The sequence below is a fragment of the Medicago truncatula genome, chromosome 3, assembly GCF_003473485.1.
Source record: "Medicago truncatula cultivar Jemalong A17 chromosome 3, MtrunA17r5.0-ANR, whole genome shotgun sequence".
In the NCBI taxonomy this organism is placed as follows: Eukaryota; Viridiplantae; Streptophyta; class Magnoliopsida; order Fabales; family Fabaceae; genus Medicago; species Medicago truncatula.
In genome coordinates this window covers 37,719,054-37,736,592 of record NC_053044.1, presented here as the reverse complement: position 1 = coordinate 37,736,592, position 17,539 = coordinate 37,719,054, and the positions used below count along the sequence as shown (strand labels likewise).

Genomic DNA, 17,539 nt, shown 5'->3' with positions numbered 1-17,539 from the left:
CTAACTGACTCGAGTTGAAATGGCTGAGAAGTTGGGTTCAGAAGAGAGGTCGTCAGGGATAGGGATGAAGAGAAAACAATTCGCTGTTTTGGCTGACCTCAACATCGATCCCCCTGAAGCCGATGACGACGAAGACGACAATAATCATTCTTCTTCACTTCTTCCTCCTCCACTTCCACCACATACTGAAATCACCAGGTATCTTATTTTTTTTAAATTTATTTATTTACTTTTTCATTTTTTCGTCCTTAGATAACAATTTGAACTTAGACTTCTGATTAATTAGAACTGAAACAATGAATTCAACTTCATTTATAAACTAGAGCTTGTGCAAATACATTGTGCTCAGAAATATGAACTAGGCAAGCCTGTAGTAACACTAACTAACATAATTGCTGGCTTACTAACTATGATGCACGGAAATCGATACTCACACGTATACTCTCCTAATAATTTGAGAAAATGGAAGTGATCGAGGGCCCGTTTGTTTTGGATTTTTTTTTTTTTTACCAACAAATAACTTCTTTTATTTAAAGAGGGTTTTGTTTCAAATTTTAAAAAAAATCATTTTTAACCTCAAAATGAAAAGCTATTCCATGTAGCTTTCTCAAAATCTATTTTTTACTTAAGTGTAAGAGGATCATATCTTAAAAAAATGATTTTTATGATAGTAAACAAACGGAAATTAGGTTCAGCTTTTCTCAAAAATCTATAGATTGTTTTAAAACAAAATCTTTTTTTTTTTTAAGCAAAAACAAACACACCCATGTAAACACATATGTCAATGTGGTACGAGGGTCAGATAAGTCTTCAACCTTAGGTGTAGTGTTACATGGTTTAACGACAAACTATCTTTCAAAAATGGATGTGGAAGCAGTGTTGTTAAATAACTGCTATAGCCAAGGTTTTAAAAATGGTCCATTACCGTGAAAATGGCCGCAACAAAAACGCCGTTGCACCGCCATGAAACAACGTTACAGCTGTCATTCCCAAAAAATAGACCGAGAAACCCGTTTTTATGGATAAAAATCACATTTTAGAAGAAATAAATTCATTATAAAATTTTGCAAAGAGTTACAGTTATGAATTATGAAAAACGAGAAATCAAGTTATTATACATTATATTGTACAAATAATTTTAAAAAAAATTGCGCAATGGCGTGATTATTTCACATCGTGACGATCACAATCTATAACTCATCGTCCGTAATAGCATAAATCGCAAATTCCTTAATGCGACCTCGACTGTTATTTAAAACCTTGACTATAGCATAACGAAACTTGGACAAATTGCTTTTATTCTGCGATACGTTGTTTAATACAAAATGTTGTCAAATATCAGCTATGGCGAAGCTTTAGCACTACTGCGTAGGGAAATTTTAACAATCCTCTATTTTCCACTATCCACAATTGACAACACTGTGTTTAACGAGTATTTGGGTCTATAATTTTGTAATTTCATTGAAGATATTGGACCTCGCAACCAAGTCAAACATTGTAATGGATTTCAAGTGATATATTTTTCGGAAAGTTATGAAAGAGAAACGGCCGACAAGCTTGTAGTTGTAAAACTGAATCATTCCTTTGTAAATGTGCTATAGTATATCATTGTATTTCATTTTGCAAATGTGAATATAACATTTATGCATGTTATTGATTATTGTCCATTCAATTGACAGCAAGATTTTCTTAAAAAAATCTTGACTTATTGCAATATGAATTTTGCATTAATTCTGAATATCTTTTTGTTGGTTTTTGTCATTTATTGATTTATTGATTTTTGAATTAACATATAGGTTGATAAATGATGAAAACAGTCAAGATAAGAGTTTGTTGTCCAAAGACACCAATAGCAACGAAGGTGAAGGTAAATTGTTGAACAAATTGGGGAAATGCCGTTCCAAACCTAGCAAGACGGATTCTTCTATTGACTGTGGAGCTGATGCGGATGGTGATCAACATGTTCAAGGGGCTCCTTCAGCAAGGGAAGAAAAAGTTAGCAGCATGAAGACTGTGAGTTTAATTTGGAATCATCAAATATATTTTTCTTTAATTTAAATCATCCCACTCTTAAACTCTATTAATCAATCAGTCTAATGTGCCTAAGGATTCCAGATAGTCAGATAGCTATCTTTACTAATTCCTACCTAAAACTAGTTAGTCAGTTAGCAAGACGTAATCTTGACATAGTGGTAATTTATTTTTACGAATATTGCCAGTGTTGTTGTTTTTGGTTAGTCAATGATAAAACTAGGTATGATTGTAGGGATTGGTTCATGTTGCAAGGAAGATGCCCAAAAATGCTCATGCTCATTTTATACTTGGCTTGATGTACCAAAGATTAAACCAACCTCAAAAGGTAGTTTTTCCAAATTTACCTGTTACAGTTCCTAGTCTACATACAGGTTACTCATTAGGTCATTAAATTTGTCAGGCTATATTGGCTTATGAGAAGGCAGAAGAGATATTACTCAGGCCAGAGGTTGAGATTGATAGGGCAGAGTTCCTTGCTTTAGTTCAAATTCACCATGCACAGGTGCGATAATCTTAATTTGATAGATCATTTATTATAGTCTTTCTGTTCATTGACATGTTCTTATCATCCTTATAGTGCCTGATAATAGAAAGTTCATCAGAAAATAGTTCAGACCAAGAACTTGAACCTCACGAACTGGAGGAAATTATTTCTAAACTGAAAGAATCAACGCAATCGGATATCAGGCAGGCAGCTGTATGGAATACACTGGGTTTTATCCTTCTTAAAACTGGCCGTGTGCAGGTACAGGCACCATGTTTTCTCTTTTCTGCACACTTTAAAGCTCTCGCGGCATGTATGATGTTTCAGTAATTGATGTGACTACATTTTTCTTTTCCATTTCCTGAACCAATGTAAACTTCAAACCCTGGTGTAGAGTGCTATCTCAGTTTTGTCATCCTTGTTGGCCATTTCACCAGAGAACTATGATTGCCTTGGTAATCTTGGGATAGCTTACCTTCAAATGTAAGTTCAAATGGTAATTTCCTCTTTTTTATATATAAAATAAGTAAAGTGATATACTTGGGATGTTTTGTATTTTATTTAACTCTTCAAGTTAAGTTGCACCCTTTACTTTGTAACATATGTGAGATTCATTCCCATGTGACATGTGGTGATAATGTCTTTCATTTTTAGCGAAAAGTTTATCTTCAGTACACCCGCAATGCGCCATACAGCAGATGCTTTTGGTTAGGCGGGAACAGTGTTTTCAAATATCAGCCATGGTGGATTGCAGTGGCAGATTTTTTTACATCTGCCGTGGACCCCGGTCGATAACACTGGGCGAGAAATTTAGAATGAAAACTACCACACATATGCTAATGTGGTTGTTTTTATAATAGAGTTCTCTTGCTATCCTGTTCTAAGAAATATTCAAACCCTTTTTCTGTGTAATACTATTGCATTGAATTGTTTGAGAAATACGGATATTTTTGTGGCTTTAATTGAAAAGAGTTTTATGAATTTTTATTCCATTTGTCTTTCCTCAGTACTGTTACTAACTAAATTTCCTTCAGAGGAGATTTGGAATTATCTGCGAAGTGTTTCCAAGAGTTGATACTAAAAGATCAAAACCATCCTGCAGCTTTGGTCAATTATGCTGCTCTCCTTTTGTGTAAAAATGCTTCAGTTGTAGCAGGTACTATACTGATATGATCTATGCTCTCATAATATATTACATTGATTTGTCCTTTAATATGATTATCTAGATATTGAAGAAATTTTTGTAATATGGTTTTGATTTTGTCATTTGGATTTTTCAATTCCAGGTGCTGGTGCAAATGCTGCAGAAGGTGCTTCGGCAGAGCAATCTATGGCTGCTAATGTTGCTAAGGAATGTTTGTTAGCTGCAATTAAAGCAGATGGAAAATCAGCCCATATTTGGGCAAATCTTGCCTATGCATTTTCTATTACTGGGAATCATCGGATTTCCAGCAAGTGCTTGGAGAAGGTGCTCATGGCCCCTTGCTACAGTCATTTATAGCGTATTTATTGAGGCTGTTCATTGGTTTCCTGGTCCTTGTTCTTGGCGGAAATGTTTTGGCCTTGGATTCTCTTGAAACAAATACTCGCGGATCATTTTTTTTGGCATTTTTTTCCATGATTAAAGATAGCTGGAGTTACTCATTGATTTTACGTGTATTACATTTTGGCTAGTGTTAGTGTCACTTATAGTTTCTCCCTTGTTTTTATTAAGCCATCTTCTGAGGATGTTTTGGCCAATTTAGATTGTGATTTACTGTTTCTTTTTTTCCTTCCTTTTGTTGCCAGGCAGCAAAACTGGAACCTAATTGCATGTCTACTCGATATGCTGTAGCAAGCCATCGAATAAAGGAGGCAGAAAGATCTCAAGATCCTAGTGAATTGCTTTCATCTGCTGGAAATGAGATGGCTTCCATAATAAGAGATGGTGATTCATCCCTGGTTGAGCTTCCAATAGCATGGGCCGGGCTTGCAATGGTCCACAAGGCTCAGCATGAGATATCAGCAGCATACGAAAGTGAACAGGATGGGCTGAAGGAAATTGAAGAATGTGCTGTTTCCAGTCTAAAGCAGGTAATTTATTGCTTTCTTATAGGTATGTCCCCAGGTTGAGGTGCAGGTGGAAAATTTCTGTGCCTTATCCTAAGTATACACTTGCTAATTTACGCATTTATGCAGCTTGTCTGATGTTAAATGTTTGGTGTCTCTGTTGGATTTACTATCTCACATCGTTGTTTGGTGTATCATTCTTTTTCTACTAGGCCATAGCGGAAGATCCAGATGATGCAGTTCAGTGGCACCAACTTGGCCTTCACAGTCTTTGTGCTAGGGAATTCAAAACATCACAAAAATACCTCAAAGCTGCTGTTGCCTGTGACAAGGGTTGCAGCTATGCATGGTCTAACCTCGGTATTTGCTTCTTTTCTCTATCTCTTGGCTGTAATGGGAATATCTATCTTCTCAAGTACGATATTCGATGCCTTATTGTCAAGTGCCAACTTTAGTCCGGCATTTTGACTCCCTCTTGCATGTCTTAAAAATGTATGAATAGGTGTCTCGCTTCAACTATCAGAAGAACAATCACAAGCTGAAGAAGTATACAAATGGGCTTTGTCTTTGGCAACAAAACAAGAAGCACATGCTATACTATCCAATATGGGAATTCTCTATCGCCAGCAGAAAAAATATGAACTTGCAAAGGCTATGTTTACAAAGTCACTTGAACTTCAACCTGGATATGCTCCTGCATTCAACAATCTGGGTCTTGTTTTTATTGCAGAGGGTCTGTTAGAAGAGGCCAAGCATTGTTTTGAGAAAGCACTCCAATCAGATTCAATGCTGGATGCAGCCAAGTCTAACTTGATTAAGGTTGCCACAATGTCGAAGATATGCAAAGACCTTTCCTCATGTACTCTTAAAGAATGATATTGTATGTTGTTCCTTTCTTCTGCCGTTCCTTCATTTAGAATAATCAAATCAGAGAGGAATGAACTTGTATCTTTGAAAATTAGCAATTGAGTATATAGTTTGAAATCAAAGAGGAACGGGCCTGTTGTATCTTTACGTGCTTTGAAAATGAGCAATTGGGTATATAGTTTTATTTTTCTTTTTTGAGTTCATTTCAGGCTATGTAATTATATAGTATACTGTTTAGTTGATTGCGAGTTCTTTGAACTAATAAATTATATGAAAATTAAAAGGAAGTAAAAACAAACAACAAACCAGGGGACTGCATGCTTGATATTTGTGTGTTAATCATGCTGTCTGCTTAGGACTTCCATGATTGAGTCTCAAACACACGTTGTCAATGGAAAACTGTGCACCATTGAACATATCTGCTCATTTGACATAGCATCGAAGTTGCACTTTTCCGTAGAAAAGTTAACCCTTTTGATTCTTTAAACAATGTTTTAAGGACATTTTTTTAACATTTTTCATATTTAAAATCACACCTCTTTAAAATATCATACTATACGTCAATGGATATATTTATAAATTAATGTTTAACTTGATGATGATTCTGATGTATAATATCATTTATTATAAGAATTAGTCATGGAGAACTAATAACCATTTAAAAATTTAATAATTTATTAATATTTTTATGAAATAAAAAAGGGAGTGGGTGTGTGTGGGAAGGAAATGTGAGGTGCATATAGTAATGCCACGTGGAGAGCAAGAAAGACAACAGTACCTAATCAAAAAGAACCTGTGTTGGAAGTTGAAAACCACAATTAACGGTCCCACTCCATAGGAAGCAGATAAGTAGTAATTGAAATGTGTGTGATGATTTGGTTTGCAAGGAAAAGCTAAGGCAATGGCCATGGCATCAGCAAATAGCATCATCTCCATTTCATCTGCTTCATTGTTGAATCGAACTCATCAACCAAAAACAACAACACTTATTAGCCTCCTTAAACACAACAAGAAGGAGCATGAACAACACAGTACTTCACCATCCTCTTTCACTGTCAAAGCTCTTAAGATATCAACTTCAACAACCAGAAGACGTAGGTTGAGTTGCTCAGCCTCGGCTTCAGCATCTTCCACGCTTCCCTCAGCTCTTCTTTTTGACTGTGATGGAGTCCTTGTAGATACTGAAAAAGATGGTCACCGCATTTCTTTCAATGATACTTTCCAAGAGGTGCCTCCTGCTTTTTAATCTTTCTTTTTTCACAAGTAAATATTACTTCTTATTATGGTTATAACTATTCTTAATAGAAGTCATTGATAAGATAAAAGTATAGAACAACTAGCGTGTACAATAAGACTTATATAGCCGATTAGAACAACTAACTTGTGTAACTAACTTTTACATCTAACCTTAGTAATCAGGTTTGAATCCTAGAACTAGAATGTCTTCATCCTACCTCAGCCACCTACGCCTTGGAACTAGTATGCAATCGAAAGTAGTACACTAACTGAGATGCTTTAGCAATAACACTTGAATGTGTTGTTGAGTTGTGCAGAAAGAACTAGGCGTTACATGGGACGTGGAATTGTACGGTGAGTTGCTCAAAATTGGAGGTGGAAAAGAAAGGTGAGTAGTAATTCAAATACTTGTACAATATTTTTTTGTTTTGAACTTGAAGCTATAATTGATGTGTTTTTTTGTAGGATGACGGCGTACTTTAACAAGACAGGTTGGCCTGCGAATGCCCCAACAGGTGAACAAGAAAGGAAAGATTTCATAGCTTCGCTTCACAAGCGGAAGACAGAACTATTCATGGAACTTGTGGAGAAAAAATTGTTGCCTCTTCGCCCAGGTGTTGCAAAGTTGGTTACTATCTATCTGTATATCCATACTCATTATTTATAATATTTTTTGTTAAACATGTAAATAAATTCATTTATTGGGTGTCACCTAATAGCTTGAGTTTTCGATTCTATTCGTCATGAATTAATTTAGTTTCGAAACAGCTAGGGGAAGTTGATACTTACCAATTTTAGTTAACATTCAAAAGTTAAAACTCTAGAAAAGTTAATTACCTACTAAGTAGTTGGTTTATAACATATGGAAATATCCCTTAGTAGGATAATAGGTTGATATTGTTTACAACATCATGTTGTTTTGATTTTCGATCTAATTTTCATGTTTTGTGTTGCAACATTAATTAAAAGGCTAAAATATGGTTTTAGTCCCCGCAAATATGCTTCGTTTTGGTTTTAGTCCTTGGTAAAAAAAAAAAATTGGGACTATTTTCAAAAACAAAAAATTTTGCAGGGACCTTTTTTAAAAACAAAATATTTTGCAGGGATAAAAAACTACAAAATTGGTTCAGTTATAATGTGCCACGTATGCAAATCATCTCAAAAGTGGAGTCAGGGACTATTTTCAAAAACAAAAAATTTTGCAGGGACCAAAAACAATTTTTTTTTTTACCAAGGACTAAAACCAAAACGAGACATATTTGCAGGGACTAAAACCATATTTTAGCCTAATTAAAAAGAGCTGTTTCTTTTATATCCAGACATGAACTCTCTGCCTTATCTTATTATCTGTTTCTTTCTATCAAACATACAGGCTTGTTGATCAGGCTTTAACTCAAGGAGTCAATGTTGCAGTTTGCAGCACTTCCAATGAGAAGGCGGTATGTATAATCACTTACACAATTTCCTTAAATGAATTTTTCCAACTATAGGGAAAAATGGCTCATTGTTTAGAATCAATTCCTATTAGTTACATGTTTGTTGACAATGCTGTGTAATTTATTCATAACTGCAATATCGGTTCTGCATTTATCTGTATTCCATCTCATGAGTTGATTTCAGGTCTCTGCAATAGTATCATGTTTACTGGGACCTGAGCGAGCAGCAAAAATCCAGATATTTGCAGGAGACGTGGTTCCCCGAAAAAAGCCTGATCCAGTAAGATTTTCATCGTTGCAATGCTAATTTTTTAGATTTTCAGGACACAATCTAAGTTTATATGCAGTCACATTTTACATACTACAGTTAAACAATGGAGCCATTTTTACTATATGATTGAATGTTCAGTATGGTATGATCTATGTGGCTAACTGTGTTATGCTCTTTGTGACAGGCCATCTATATACTAGCTGCAAGCACTCTCGGTGTTGAACCTTCGAGGTATCTCATAATAGTCATGCCTAACTAGTACATGGAATACTAATCATGAAAAGTCAAACTCTTTAAATTGCACAGGACATTGGAAAAGTTAATGGTTCAAAACAATTATATGCCAAATGTATCCATCATAAAATCAAATGTTGTATCAAACCTATCCACCAACTGTAGAATTGTATGGCGTTTATTTGAACCAAAATTTTAGAGCAAGTTATTACTAGTTACTAGTTATTTGTTTTTGAACTGTATGGAGCGTGCAACTTTTGAACGTGAAATATTGTTATTTACAGATGTGTCGTGGTCGAGGACAGTGCTATAGGTCTAGCAGCTGCTAAAGCAGCTGGGATGAAGTGTATAGTAACAAAGAGCGGGTATATTTCTATTTACGAAATGGAAAGCAGCTCTATGTTTTTATTTATAGGCAGAGATGATAGTAAGTTAGTAGTTATGTTAGTTATTGGTATTGAATTCGGGATCTCCTACTAACTCCTTCAATGTGATTTCATTCTTATATGTAAATGGTTTGTTTGGTGGACATGTGGTTACTTTTTATTTGACTTTTTCTTGATCTCAAATGCATTATGCAGGTATACAGCAGATGAAGATTTCTTAAATGCAGATGCTGTATTTGACTTCATTGGTGATCCTCCTGAGGAGAGATTTGATTTGGCATTTTGTGGTAGCCTTCTTGAGAAGCAATATGTCAGCTAGCAAACTGTGAAGTGATCAGGGTCTCCTTCGCTGATATTTTCTACCAGTGCTCAATTCCTCCTTTGATGAAAAGATCAATGTTTATATTGGTTGTGTAAAGAAGCTTATTTCTTGTTAAGCTTCATTTATGTTTAATTGTATTTTTCTTGTTAACCCTTTGATGATTAAAAATGTCAAGAGCCTCAATCTCTTTCTTATAAATAAAAAGCCTATGACCAAGTTTTAACATCGATTAAAAATGGGGTCAGACTCATGATTGGGAGAATAGTAAAACCTGATTCATTTCGGAAATAAATCTCTTCAGCAGATGTTTTTAAATAACAAATATAAGTTCATACCACAGAGTTAATTCTTAGAACTAAATATGACCACACTGGGTGGTGAAACTCTTCTTCAAAATGTTTAACCTTATTGCATTTACATAGCTGAATTCGAACACGGTATATCTGGTTACCTTTATTTTCTTTTAATATAATTTTGCTTAGACAATAATTAAGCAATTAAGAAAAAAATTGAGGGAAGAATTTGGAAATATTAGAAGTCAATCAAATACTAATATTACATAATAATTTAAAACACTTTTCAAATACAATTATGTAAATTTATGTTTGAATCCGTCAAATATTTCTTATGTTTTAATTCTCTTCTTCTTGATGAATAAAATGTATAATCACCAAAATGTATTGTCATATATGAAATATTTGACATGTTCAAATGGAAAATTGACAAAAGAATTGAAGTGTCTAACATTAACCATAACTTAAAAGATCAAAATGAAATGAAAAAAGCTAAATGAGTTTTTCCTTGCAAGAGATTAAAATGGAACAAAAATCTTAATAAACAGAACCAAAACATATATATTTTTTTAAGAGATTCACAGTACAACTTAGTGAATAGGAGTGTGGGAATAAACTTTGTAAAGTTAGACTTTGCAAGGTCAAAGTCTAACTTGTCAAAACATGTGAGTTAAATATAAGGTTTTTAGTCGGTCTGACCTATTTTCACCCTTAAGAACGAGCAACGTTATATTTAAATCAAGTTTTATTTATCTTCAAATGATGAATCTTCTGTATTGTTTTTTGAAACAAAATAATCTTATAGTCTATTGGTTGGCAATTTTTTTTATCAAGTAGTTTATTGGTTAAAACTCACACATTTGAAATGTAGAGAAGTAGAGTGTCGGAATTCAAACCATGTCACTGTAATATAATATGCTAACCATATGAGTTAAGCTCACGGAACAAAACAATTAATTTTGACTGGACCTAATTTCATTTTTTTTAAAGAATCTAAATTAATTTACTTTCTTTTAATAATTTGTAACGAGAAATAAAACATTTCGAGTGTGAGAAAGAAAGCACAGTGTGAGTGTGCTGAAGAAGAAGAAGCAAAGCAAAGCGTTTTCGATAGGTTTGTGAAGAACAATGAAACGGTTTTTCAAAGTAATAGAGAAAGATTCAGAGAAATGTTCAAAGAAACCCAAAGAAAACGAAAATGAAGAAGAAAAAAAACAAGACGAAAACGAAGAAGAAGCAACGAAGAAGGAGCCATTGAAATTCATGACATGGAACGCCAACAGTTTACTCCTTCGCGTGAAGAACAACTGGTCAGAATTCAGCAACTTCATCACCACCTTCGATCCCGACGTTATCGCCATTCAAGAAGTTCGTATGCCCGCTGCTTCTTCTTCTTCTTCCAATTCCAAATCCGCTCCTAAAAATCAAGCTGAAGTTAAAGATGATACTAACGCTGCTAGGGAAGAAAAAAGGGTAACAAACAAACCACATTTTCATAATCTTCATTTCAATGCTTATACTGTTTCTTAATTTTAATTTGACCAAGTGTAATGGTATAATCCATTAAATAGATATGGTTTTGTTGCATGGTAGATAAATTGTTAAATAACTAATTATGGTTAATCAAGAATATTTAAGCTAGAACTAGAATACGCGAGGTTACTCCTATTTAGGCCTTGTTTGGATAAACAACTTATTTGTAGCTTATAGTACATGTGCTTATCATGATAAGCACTTATGTAGAAGCTATTTCCATAGCAAAATATAAAATAAAGTTAATTTTTTTTTCATCTAAGCTATCTTGGAGAACTTGTGCAAATGACCTGATAACAGCTTATGACAATAATGTCATAAGCTGTATTCATAAGTTCTCTCAAACGGTCACGCAAAACTTATGTTAGTAGATAAGCTCGAATAAGTCAATACAAACAAGCTCTTAGACATGTTTAAATTGACTTATTTGAGCTTATCTATTGGTTTACGCACTTTTGAAAAGCTTATGGAAATAACTTATGACACATCCATAAGTTCTCCATGACAGTTACTTAAAGTAGCTTATAACTTATAGAAAAACATTTTAACTTTATTTTATCTTTTGTAATAGAAATTACTAATGCATAAGCAACTATATGCTAGGTGTTTACGGCTTAGGTCAGAGATATGATGGTAACATTCACTGAGAAACTGAGGTTACAATGATTTTGTTTGATGACATAAAAGCTTATAAATTGAGTTTACATTAGACTTTGTAAATATCTATCTGTCTTTGGCACCCAAAGTTCTGTTTTTGGTGTTTCAATCACTTCACTCAGTCTTTATGTTATGGTATGGTGATCAGTGACCAGCTCAATTAAATCTTTAACTATTACGTGATAACGCATGATTGGTTTTGTTGTATCTTGCACACATCCCCCCTCACAAGAGCTTTTTGAACTTGAAATGTAGAGGTGCATTGCATATGCCCATTTTTGTTATTATTTGCTAATTGTTATCTTGTATTTACTAATTATTTGCTAATTATGAACCTTGATACCATGTCAATAGCCAATTCTTTAAAAAAAAAAAAAAACTTAGCTATTATTAGGTGAAGGTTTGTGAATGGCTTTATGGCATCTCTAACATGCATTGAAATCACTTCAACACCGAAAAGTGAACTAAACAATATTATTGCTAAATTGATAAAATCATCATATACCTCTCTAATATTTTAGAACCAATGTTTGTTCAAACATACAGATATTGATGCGTGCACTTTCAAATCCACCGTTTGGGAACTATCATGTCTGGTGGTCTCTTGCAGAATCAAAGTATGCAGGGACAGCACTATTTGTGAAAAAATGTTTCAAGCCCAAAAGTGTTGTTTTCAATCTTGATAAAATAGGTATTCTACTTCACAGATTTTTGTTTTTGTATTTATGGCATTAGATGTTTTATTTTGGTAAATGTAAATAAATGTATTAATGATATTCCTTCAAAAAAAAAAGATATTAATGATATTTTTTACTGATGAGAATAAACTATTGATCTTAATTTATACTCCTCGACGGTTTGAGCATACTCATGTGTGACTTTAAAAGAATCACAATCTTATTGTAGAAAAGATTTGCCTCGAGGAGTATTCAGAATTTTCCTAAATATAATTTTACAATGTTTTGGTTGTTGAAACTTTTTTTCCATTACAAATTTATTATACATCTATTCAAAATTGCAGTTTAACTTTTTAAATTAATTTTACATGTCCTAAAGGCATGCGGCTTAGATATTGTTGCTGAAATAATATTTTTTTAACATATTTGCATTTGATTATATTCAATGTTTGGTTTACTGCTGATGGATCCTCATTCTTGTTTTTGTTTTTAGCTTCAAAGCATGAACCAGATGGCCGAGTAATCTTAGTTGAATTTGAAACACTTCGTTTATTGAATACATATGTACCAAATAATGGGTGGAAAGAGGAGCCAAACTCATTTCAAAGGAGAAGAAAATGGGATAAAAGAATCCTGGAATTTGTTAACCAAAATTCAGACAAGCCTTTGATATGGTGTGGGGATCTGAATGTCAGGTGGCTAATCTTTATTTTTCTTTTGGTTTTGGTGGTTCCGTCCTATTTGTTTGGCATCTTACTTTTATTTATCCATTCTTTTGTCATTAAATAAATTCCAGCTATGAAGTTCTAGATATGAGCTTGTTCAACTGTTGGATGCATCTAGTTTGTTACTAGCTGTGCCATCAAGAAAACTGAAATCCGAAAGTTTGAGAGGACCACTAAGATTTATATTCTATTTTAATTTGATGCATCTATATGCATTATATGAAACTAAGTCCTTGAGGCTGCATTGCTTCTTATTAGCTTTTAGAATTATTTTTACCTAGTTCGAAAGCATTTATAGTTGTTGTGAACTTTAAAAACTCATAGAGATGAGTAATTTCATCCTTTTAACTCTGATATATCCATCTTGTGCAGTCATGAAGAGATCGATGTGAGTCAACCAGAGTTTTTCAGTACAGCAAAACTCAATGGTTATGTTCCTCCAAATAAAGAGGTCTGGTCAATTTACTTACTCTTGAAGATTCCTCTAAAATAGATTCATCTTTTTTAAATTCATTTGATTTATCTCACAATGGCTTAAGCTATTAGGTAGAGGCCAAGAATAGTTTTATTATCTTTGAGACTTCAACATCCCCACGCTTGTGAATGGTGGCTGCAAGGATTGAAACATTAAATACTTGTTTATGGACACGTCGATTTCTTTTTCAAGTACCAACTCTCATTAGCTTAAATTGTTAGGCAGAGGCCCAAGAAAGGATTAATATCTCTAACAATTCAGATCAAGTAGTGTAATATACCTTCCACATAGTTATTAAATATCCAATGATATGGATTTATGCAGGATTATGGGCAACCTGGATTTACCTTGGCTGAAAGAGCACGATTTGGTACCATCTTAAGAGAGTGAGTCATTCATTATTATTTTTGGTTCATTGATTTATGTTACTTATAGCAATAACATGGCCAAACCTCATTCTTGAACTTGCTATCATATGCTTGGATTGGTTAGGAATCCAATAACAACCACAAAGCGGGAATTTTTTTTCCCTGCAGTTTATCTAACTTGATGAAGAGATAGATTGTCAGGAGAGATTAATGTCTACTGTATTGTAATATGTTAAGGTTTAGGAAGTGTGTTTTATATATAGCATTCTGTACAATTTGTAGTATCTGATTTTTAATTAAATTTCATTTTAAAAGTGATTTTAAACAGTCTCTTTTTCTTTCCGATATCTGTGTTTGAACCACCTATAGTTTGCTAACAGTTGTGTCCGTTGAAATAAGATGCTCTTTAGTTTTAATTTTTGACGTTAAGTTACTCCTGTTGACCTTGCTTCATTAAAAGGGGTGTTAAATTGTTTGTTTTCTTATAATGATTTATGACACCAAGGCTGCCATGAGATTTCCGATATGATGATCCTAAGCTTAAGTTAGATAGAGAGATAGGGGATTGGACTTGCATGATGGGTAAGAAGAGGTAGAAAGTAGCACGTTGTTTAATGGCATCTTTCAAAGAAAAAGAAACAGAAAAAGAGTGGTGTCTACATAAAGTATAGGAATACTAGTAGAATTTGGACCTTTCATTTTGACAGGAATCTTGAAGTTACTTAATTAATTATGCAGTACTTATAGAATTAGGTAGGTGGTTATGGTAGTAAGGGCATGGGCTTTGCTTAAAAAGTTGGCGGGGATCACACAAGGGATATTCAGTTTGATTTGTTACCTTTGGGGAAATCAGCAGTGGCTCAGTTTTGGACAGGGCGTGTCCTTTTTGGAAGGAGATTCTTCTTGGTGGGTTCACATTTGTTCTATAGATATTAATCTTCTGAGGTCATGGAAAAGATTATGAAGTATGTATTTTCTGAGTATTATTGCAACTGAAGACAAAGACAACTGAACTAATAAAAAAGTTATCTTCCACCATTATTGAATCTTTTTTTTTTTTCCTTTCTGACTGTAAGGTTTACCCATCATTTCCTTTTACCTTTATCTTTGAATTACTTATTCGTTTATTTTTAAGTCTAGATAACTGATATCACGGAGTGTGCTTTAGGGGGAAGCTGGTAGATGCCTACAGATTTCTGCACAAGGATAAGGACATGGAGCAGGGCTTCTCATGGTCTGGAAACCCAATAGGGAGGTAAGAAATTTATTTTATTGATCTTTATACCATAAGGATTGACTGTACAATAGTGTTAACTATATGTTGAGGCAATGCACTTTGAAGAATTCAAATCATGCTTTTGGTTTTTGTCTATACCATTTTTTTTGCACTTCTTCCTTTTACGCCTAGAAAGGAAGGCTTCCTCTGTAATGACTGTTAAAATGTGTGGTGAGTTGCAAATATAAGGAACTAGTATCGTGAACTTGTGCAACACACGGGGAGAAAATCGTATATAGCATGCACGATAGCAGGAAGTACATATATTTTGTTATAATTAATGAGCAGTAACATCATCATTTAAGATTTAATCAAAACATGATCATATTAGACATTGATCAAAATTGTGTACTACTACTGTTACTCATGATATATCAAAATATAACAATACAATATACATGAATAATATTTGAGAAGGCACTATGAATCCATAATAGGAACTTTCAGTCTCCCTCATTTTTCTTTTTTAGTAAAATCAATCTCCCTCATTCATAGTACAAACAAAAGTTGATCATTTGTTTATGGAGTATTGTAAAATTCAAAAGTAATGAACCTTGTTGCCATTCCCGACGGTCAATTGAATATTATATGTATATTTTATTGCAAATGTAATATATGTAAACAAAATCTTCGATGAATCTATACTATATATAAAGAGAACACGTGGTTTTCGGATGACTTTTTTGGTGTCATTCAAAAAGATAAGAATTTATATTATATTTGCTCTCATTGAAAAAGATAAATATAGTTTGTTATAGTATGAAAGTGAAAAATATCCATGCCTATAATTTTAATCAAAACCAGAATAATGTTAACCAAAATTTCATAAAACTAATTTTCGTAATTTATACGTATTAACGCAATAAAAGATCAGACATGCGGGCACAGAGTGTCCGTCTGAACGCTAGTTTAAATTATGTTTTTGGTTTTTTATCTAAACCATTTTTCTTTCACACTTCTTCCTGGTGAGTTGCAAATTTAGCTGCTGATTTAAGTAAGACCCAGCAATAGGTTAAAAAAACAAAGAGTAAGAATCTGTAATTGAAAAATTTAATTGAGGTTTTGGCTTCTTGATTTTTGAGTGTTTTCTTTGAAGGTACCGCGGAAAACGGATGAGAATAGACTATTTCATAGTTTCAGAAAAAATTAAAGAAAAGATTGCTGCATGTGAAATGCATGGAAAAGGGATAGAGTTACAAGGTAAATTTCTTTTCTTGTGATGATACTGGTTGCTTACTCAACAAAATTTGATATTCGTTTTATATATATGGTTCCTCCTTTAGCTTATCTAAGTTAAAAAACTGAATCCAGCGTGCAACTTTGTGGTAATTGGTGTTGTTGGGTTGTATCTAACCTGTTTAATGGCTACCCCAAAAATTAGGCTTTGCTGTCATTTTCATATGCATGGGTTTCTTGTGCATATCTCTCCATTGTTATTATCATTTTCAATAACTTTTCATTAGCTTATGTTTCAGAAGTATGACCTTGTTATTGTCTCCGCAGGTTTCTATGGAAGTGATCATTGTCCAGTTACTTTGGAGCTCTCTCCTAGTTCCAACCCTCAAAATGAGGATCCAATATAAGTACTTAGCTGGTTATGTTACAAAGCCATTGTCTATTCTCACCATCTTATTAATGTCTCTATTGTCTAGATGCTTACTGTTTCGTTAACGAGAACTGAGAAGCTATTTCATACTGTTTCTCTTGCATGGACTAGCTGCCTGCAGAAATGGTCATTGTTATGGGAATTTTCCCATAAACTTCAAATTCTTTTGTAGCACATATTATGCCTAACATTTATGCCTAGTTTTCTCCCTTGCACTTTTATTTTTTATGAAAAATCAAAAGAAAAACACATTTTATTTGAAGGAGTTGGTAACTTAGTATGACTGGTGAACTGAGTGTTCAGCTATGAGAGGACTAAAAAATTTCCCTGCGGACTGAGGCACTGCCTCCAACACTCACATTACTTCCATTGCAGTAAATGCTATTCACTCAGTCAGGATTAGAAGTAAAACAAAATAAGTATTTAGAGTTATCAATTCCATCGTTATATCAAATTGAAATGATGTGGTGTTTGTGGTAGCCTGCATGAATTCTAACTTACATGAAGTCGGGCTAATTTTCTTCTGTCACCAGTCACTATGATTTTTTTGCGTCTGTTTTTACACCTTAAGAGCTCTAGCATTTATTTTGCATAGGACCTACTTGACATG

At 33.7% G+C, this 17,539-nt stretch overlaps 3 protein-coding genes across 4 annotated transcripts; all 3 read left to right on the top strand.

Annotated features, from left to right (window-relative positions):
- LOC25489511 (probable UDP-N-acetylglucosamine--peptide N-acetylglucosaminyltransferase SPINDLY) lies at positions 1 to 5,637 on the top strand. The gene is made up of 11 exons (XM_013605504.2): positions 1 to 198; positions 1,797 to 2,013; positions 2,267 to 2,359; positions 2,435 to 2,536; positions 2,612 to 2,779; positions 2,913 to 3,001; positions 3,553 to 3,674; positions 3,805 to 3,986; positions 4,307 to 4,591; positions 4,780 to 4,927; positions 5,070 to 5,637. The coding sequence occupies exons 1-11, from the start codon at positions 20 to 22 to the stop codon at positions 5,441 to 5,443; spliced, it is 1,959 nt and encodes a 652-aa protein (XP_013460958.1). The 5' UTR covers positions 1 to 19; the 3' UTR covers positions 5,444 to 5,637.
- A 629-nt stretch (positions 5,638 to 6,266) lies between these two features.
- Positions 6,267 to 17,411, top strand: LOC25489510 (CBBY-like protein). Of its 2 annotated transcripts, XM_039831471.1 has the most exons (9): positions 6,267 to 6,662; positions 6,988 to 7,058; positions 7,136 to 7,294; positions 8,043 to 8,109; positions 8,291 to 8,386; positions 8,562 to 8,608; positions 8,896 to 8,976; positions 9,193 to 9,338; positions 17,400 to 17,411. In XM_039831471.1, the coding sequence occupies exons 1-8, from the start codon at positions 6,336 to 6,338 to the stop codon at positions 9,314 to 9,316; spliced, it is 972 nt and encodes a 323-aa protein (XP_039687405.1). In that variant the 5' UTR covers positions 6,267 to 6,335; the 3' UTR covers positions 9,317 to 9,338; positions 17,400 to 17,411. The 2 variants fall into 2 exon arrangements, with proteins under 2 accessions (XP_039687405.1, XP_013460957.1); XM_013605503.2 differs by lacking the exon at positions 17,400 to 17,411 and having other exon boundaries at positions 9,193 to 9,542.
- Positions 10,636 to 17,150, top strand: LOC25489509 (DNA-(apurinic or apyrimidinic site) endonuclease). The gene is made up of 8 exons (XM_013605501.3): positions 10,636 to 11,085; positions 12,349 to 12,493; positions 12,973 to 13,174; positions 13,577 to 13,655; positions 14,004 to 14,065; positions 15,216 to 15,302; positions 16,420 to 16,523; positions 16,827 to 17,150. Exons 1-8 carry the CDS (start codon positions 10,741 to 10,743, stop codon positions 16,904 to 16,906), a joined length of 1,104 nt encoding a protein of 367 aa, XP_013460955.1. The 5' UTR covers positions 10,636 to 10,740; the 3' UTR covers positions 16,907 to 17,150.
- Positions 17,412 to 17,539: the final 128 nt, after the last annotated feature.

What these genes read in the sequence shown, in the direction of transcription:
- LOC25489511 (XM_013605504.2), top strand. Translation starts at nt 20, where the DNA reads ATGGCTGAGAAGTTGGGTTCAGAAGAGAGGTCGTCAGGGATAGGGATG. An exon ending in GATTAAACCAACCTCAAAAG is followed by an intron (nt 2,360 to 2,434) that starts GTAGTTTTTCCA and finishes TAAATTTGTCAG; the next exon opens with GCTATATTGGCTTATGAGAA. An exon ending in CTGTTTCCAGTCTAAAGCAG is followed by an intron (nt 4,592 to 4,779) that starts GTAATTTATTGC and finishes TTTTTCTACTAG; the next exon opens with GCCATAGCGGAAGATCCAGA.
- LOC25489510 (XM_039831471.1), top strand. Translation starts at nt 6,336, where the DNA reads ATGGCCATGGCATCAGCAAATAGCATCATCTCCATTTCATCTGCTTCA. An exon ending in GCACTTCCAATGAGAAGGCG is followed by an intron (nt 8,110 to 8,290) that starts GTATGTATAATC and finishes AGTTGATTTCAG; the next exon opens with GTCTCTGCAATAGTATCATG. An exon ending in CTCGGTGTTGAACCTTCGAG is followed by an intron (nt 8,609 to 8,895) that starts GTATCTCATAAT and finishes TGTTATTTACAG; the next exon opens with ATGTGTCGTGGTCGAGGACA.
- LOC25489509 (XM_013605501.3), top strand. Translation starts at nt 10,741, where the DNA reads ATGAAACGGTTTTTCAAAGTAATAGAGAAAGATTCAGAGAAATGTTCA. An exon ending in TGTGGGGATCTGAATGTCAG is followed by an intron (nt 13,175 to 13,576) that starts GTGGCTAATCTT and finishes CATCTTGTGCAG; the next exon opens with TCATGAAGAGATCGATGTGA. An exon ending in AAAAGGGATAGAGTTACAAG is followed by an intron (nt 16,524 to 16,826) that starts GTAAATTTCTTT and finishes TTGTCTCCGCAG; the next exon opens with GTTTCTATGGAAGTGATCAT.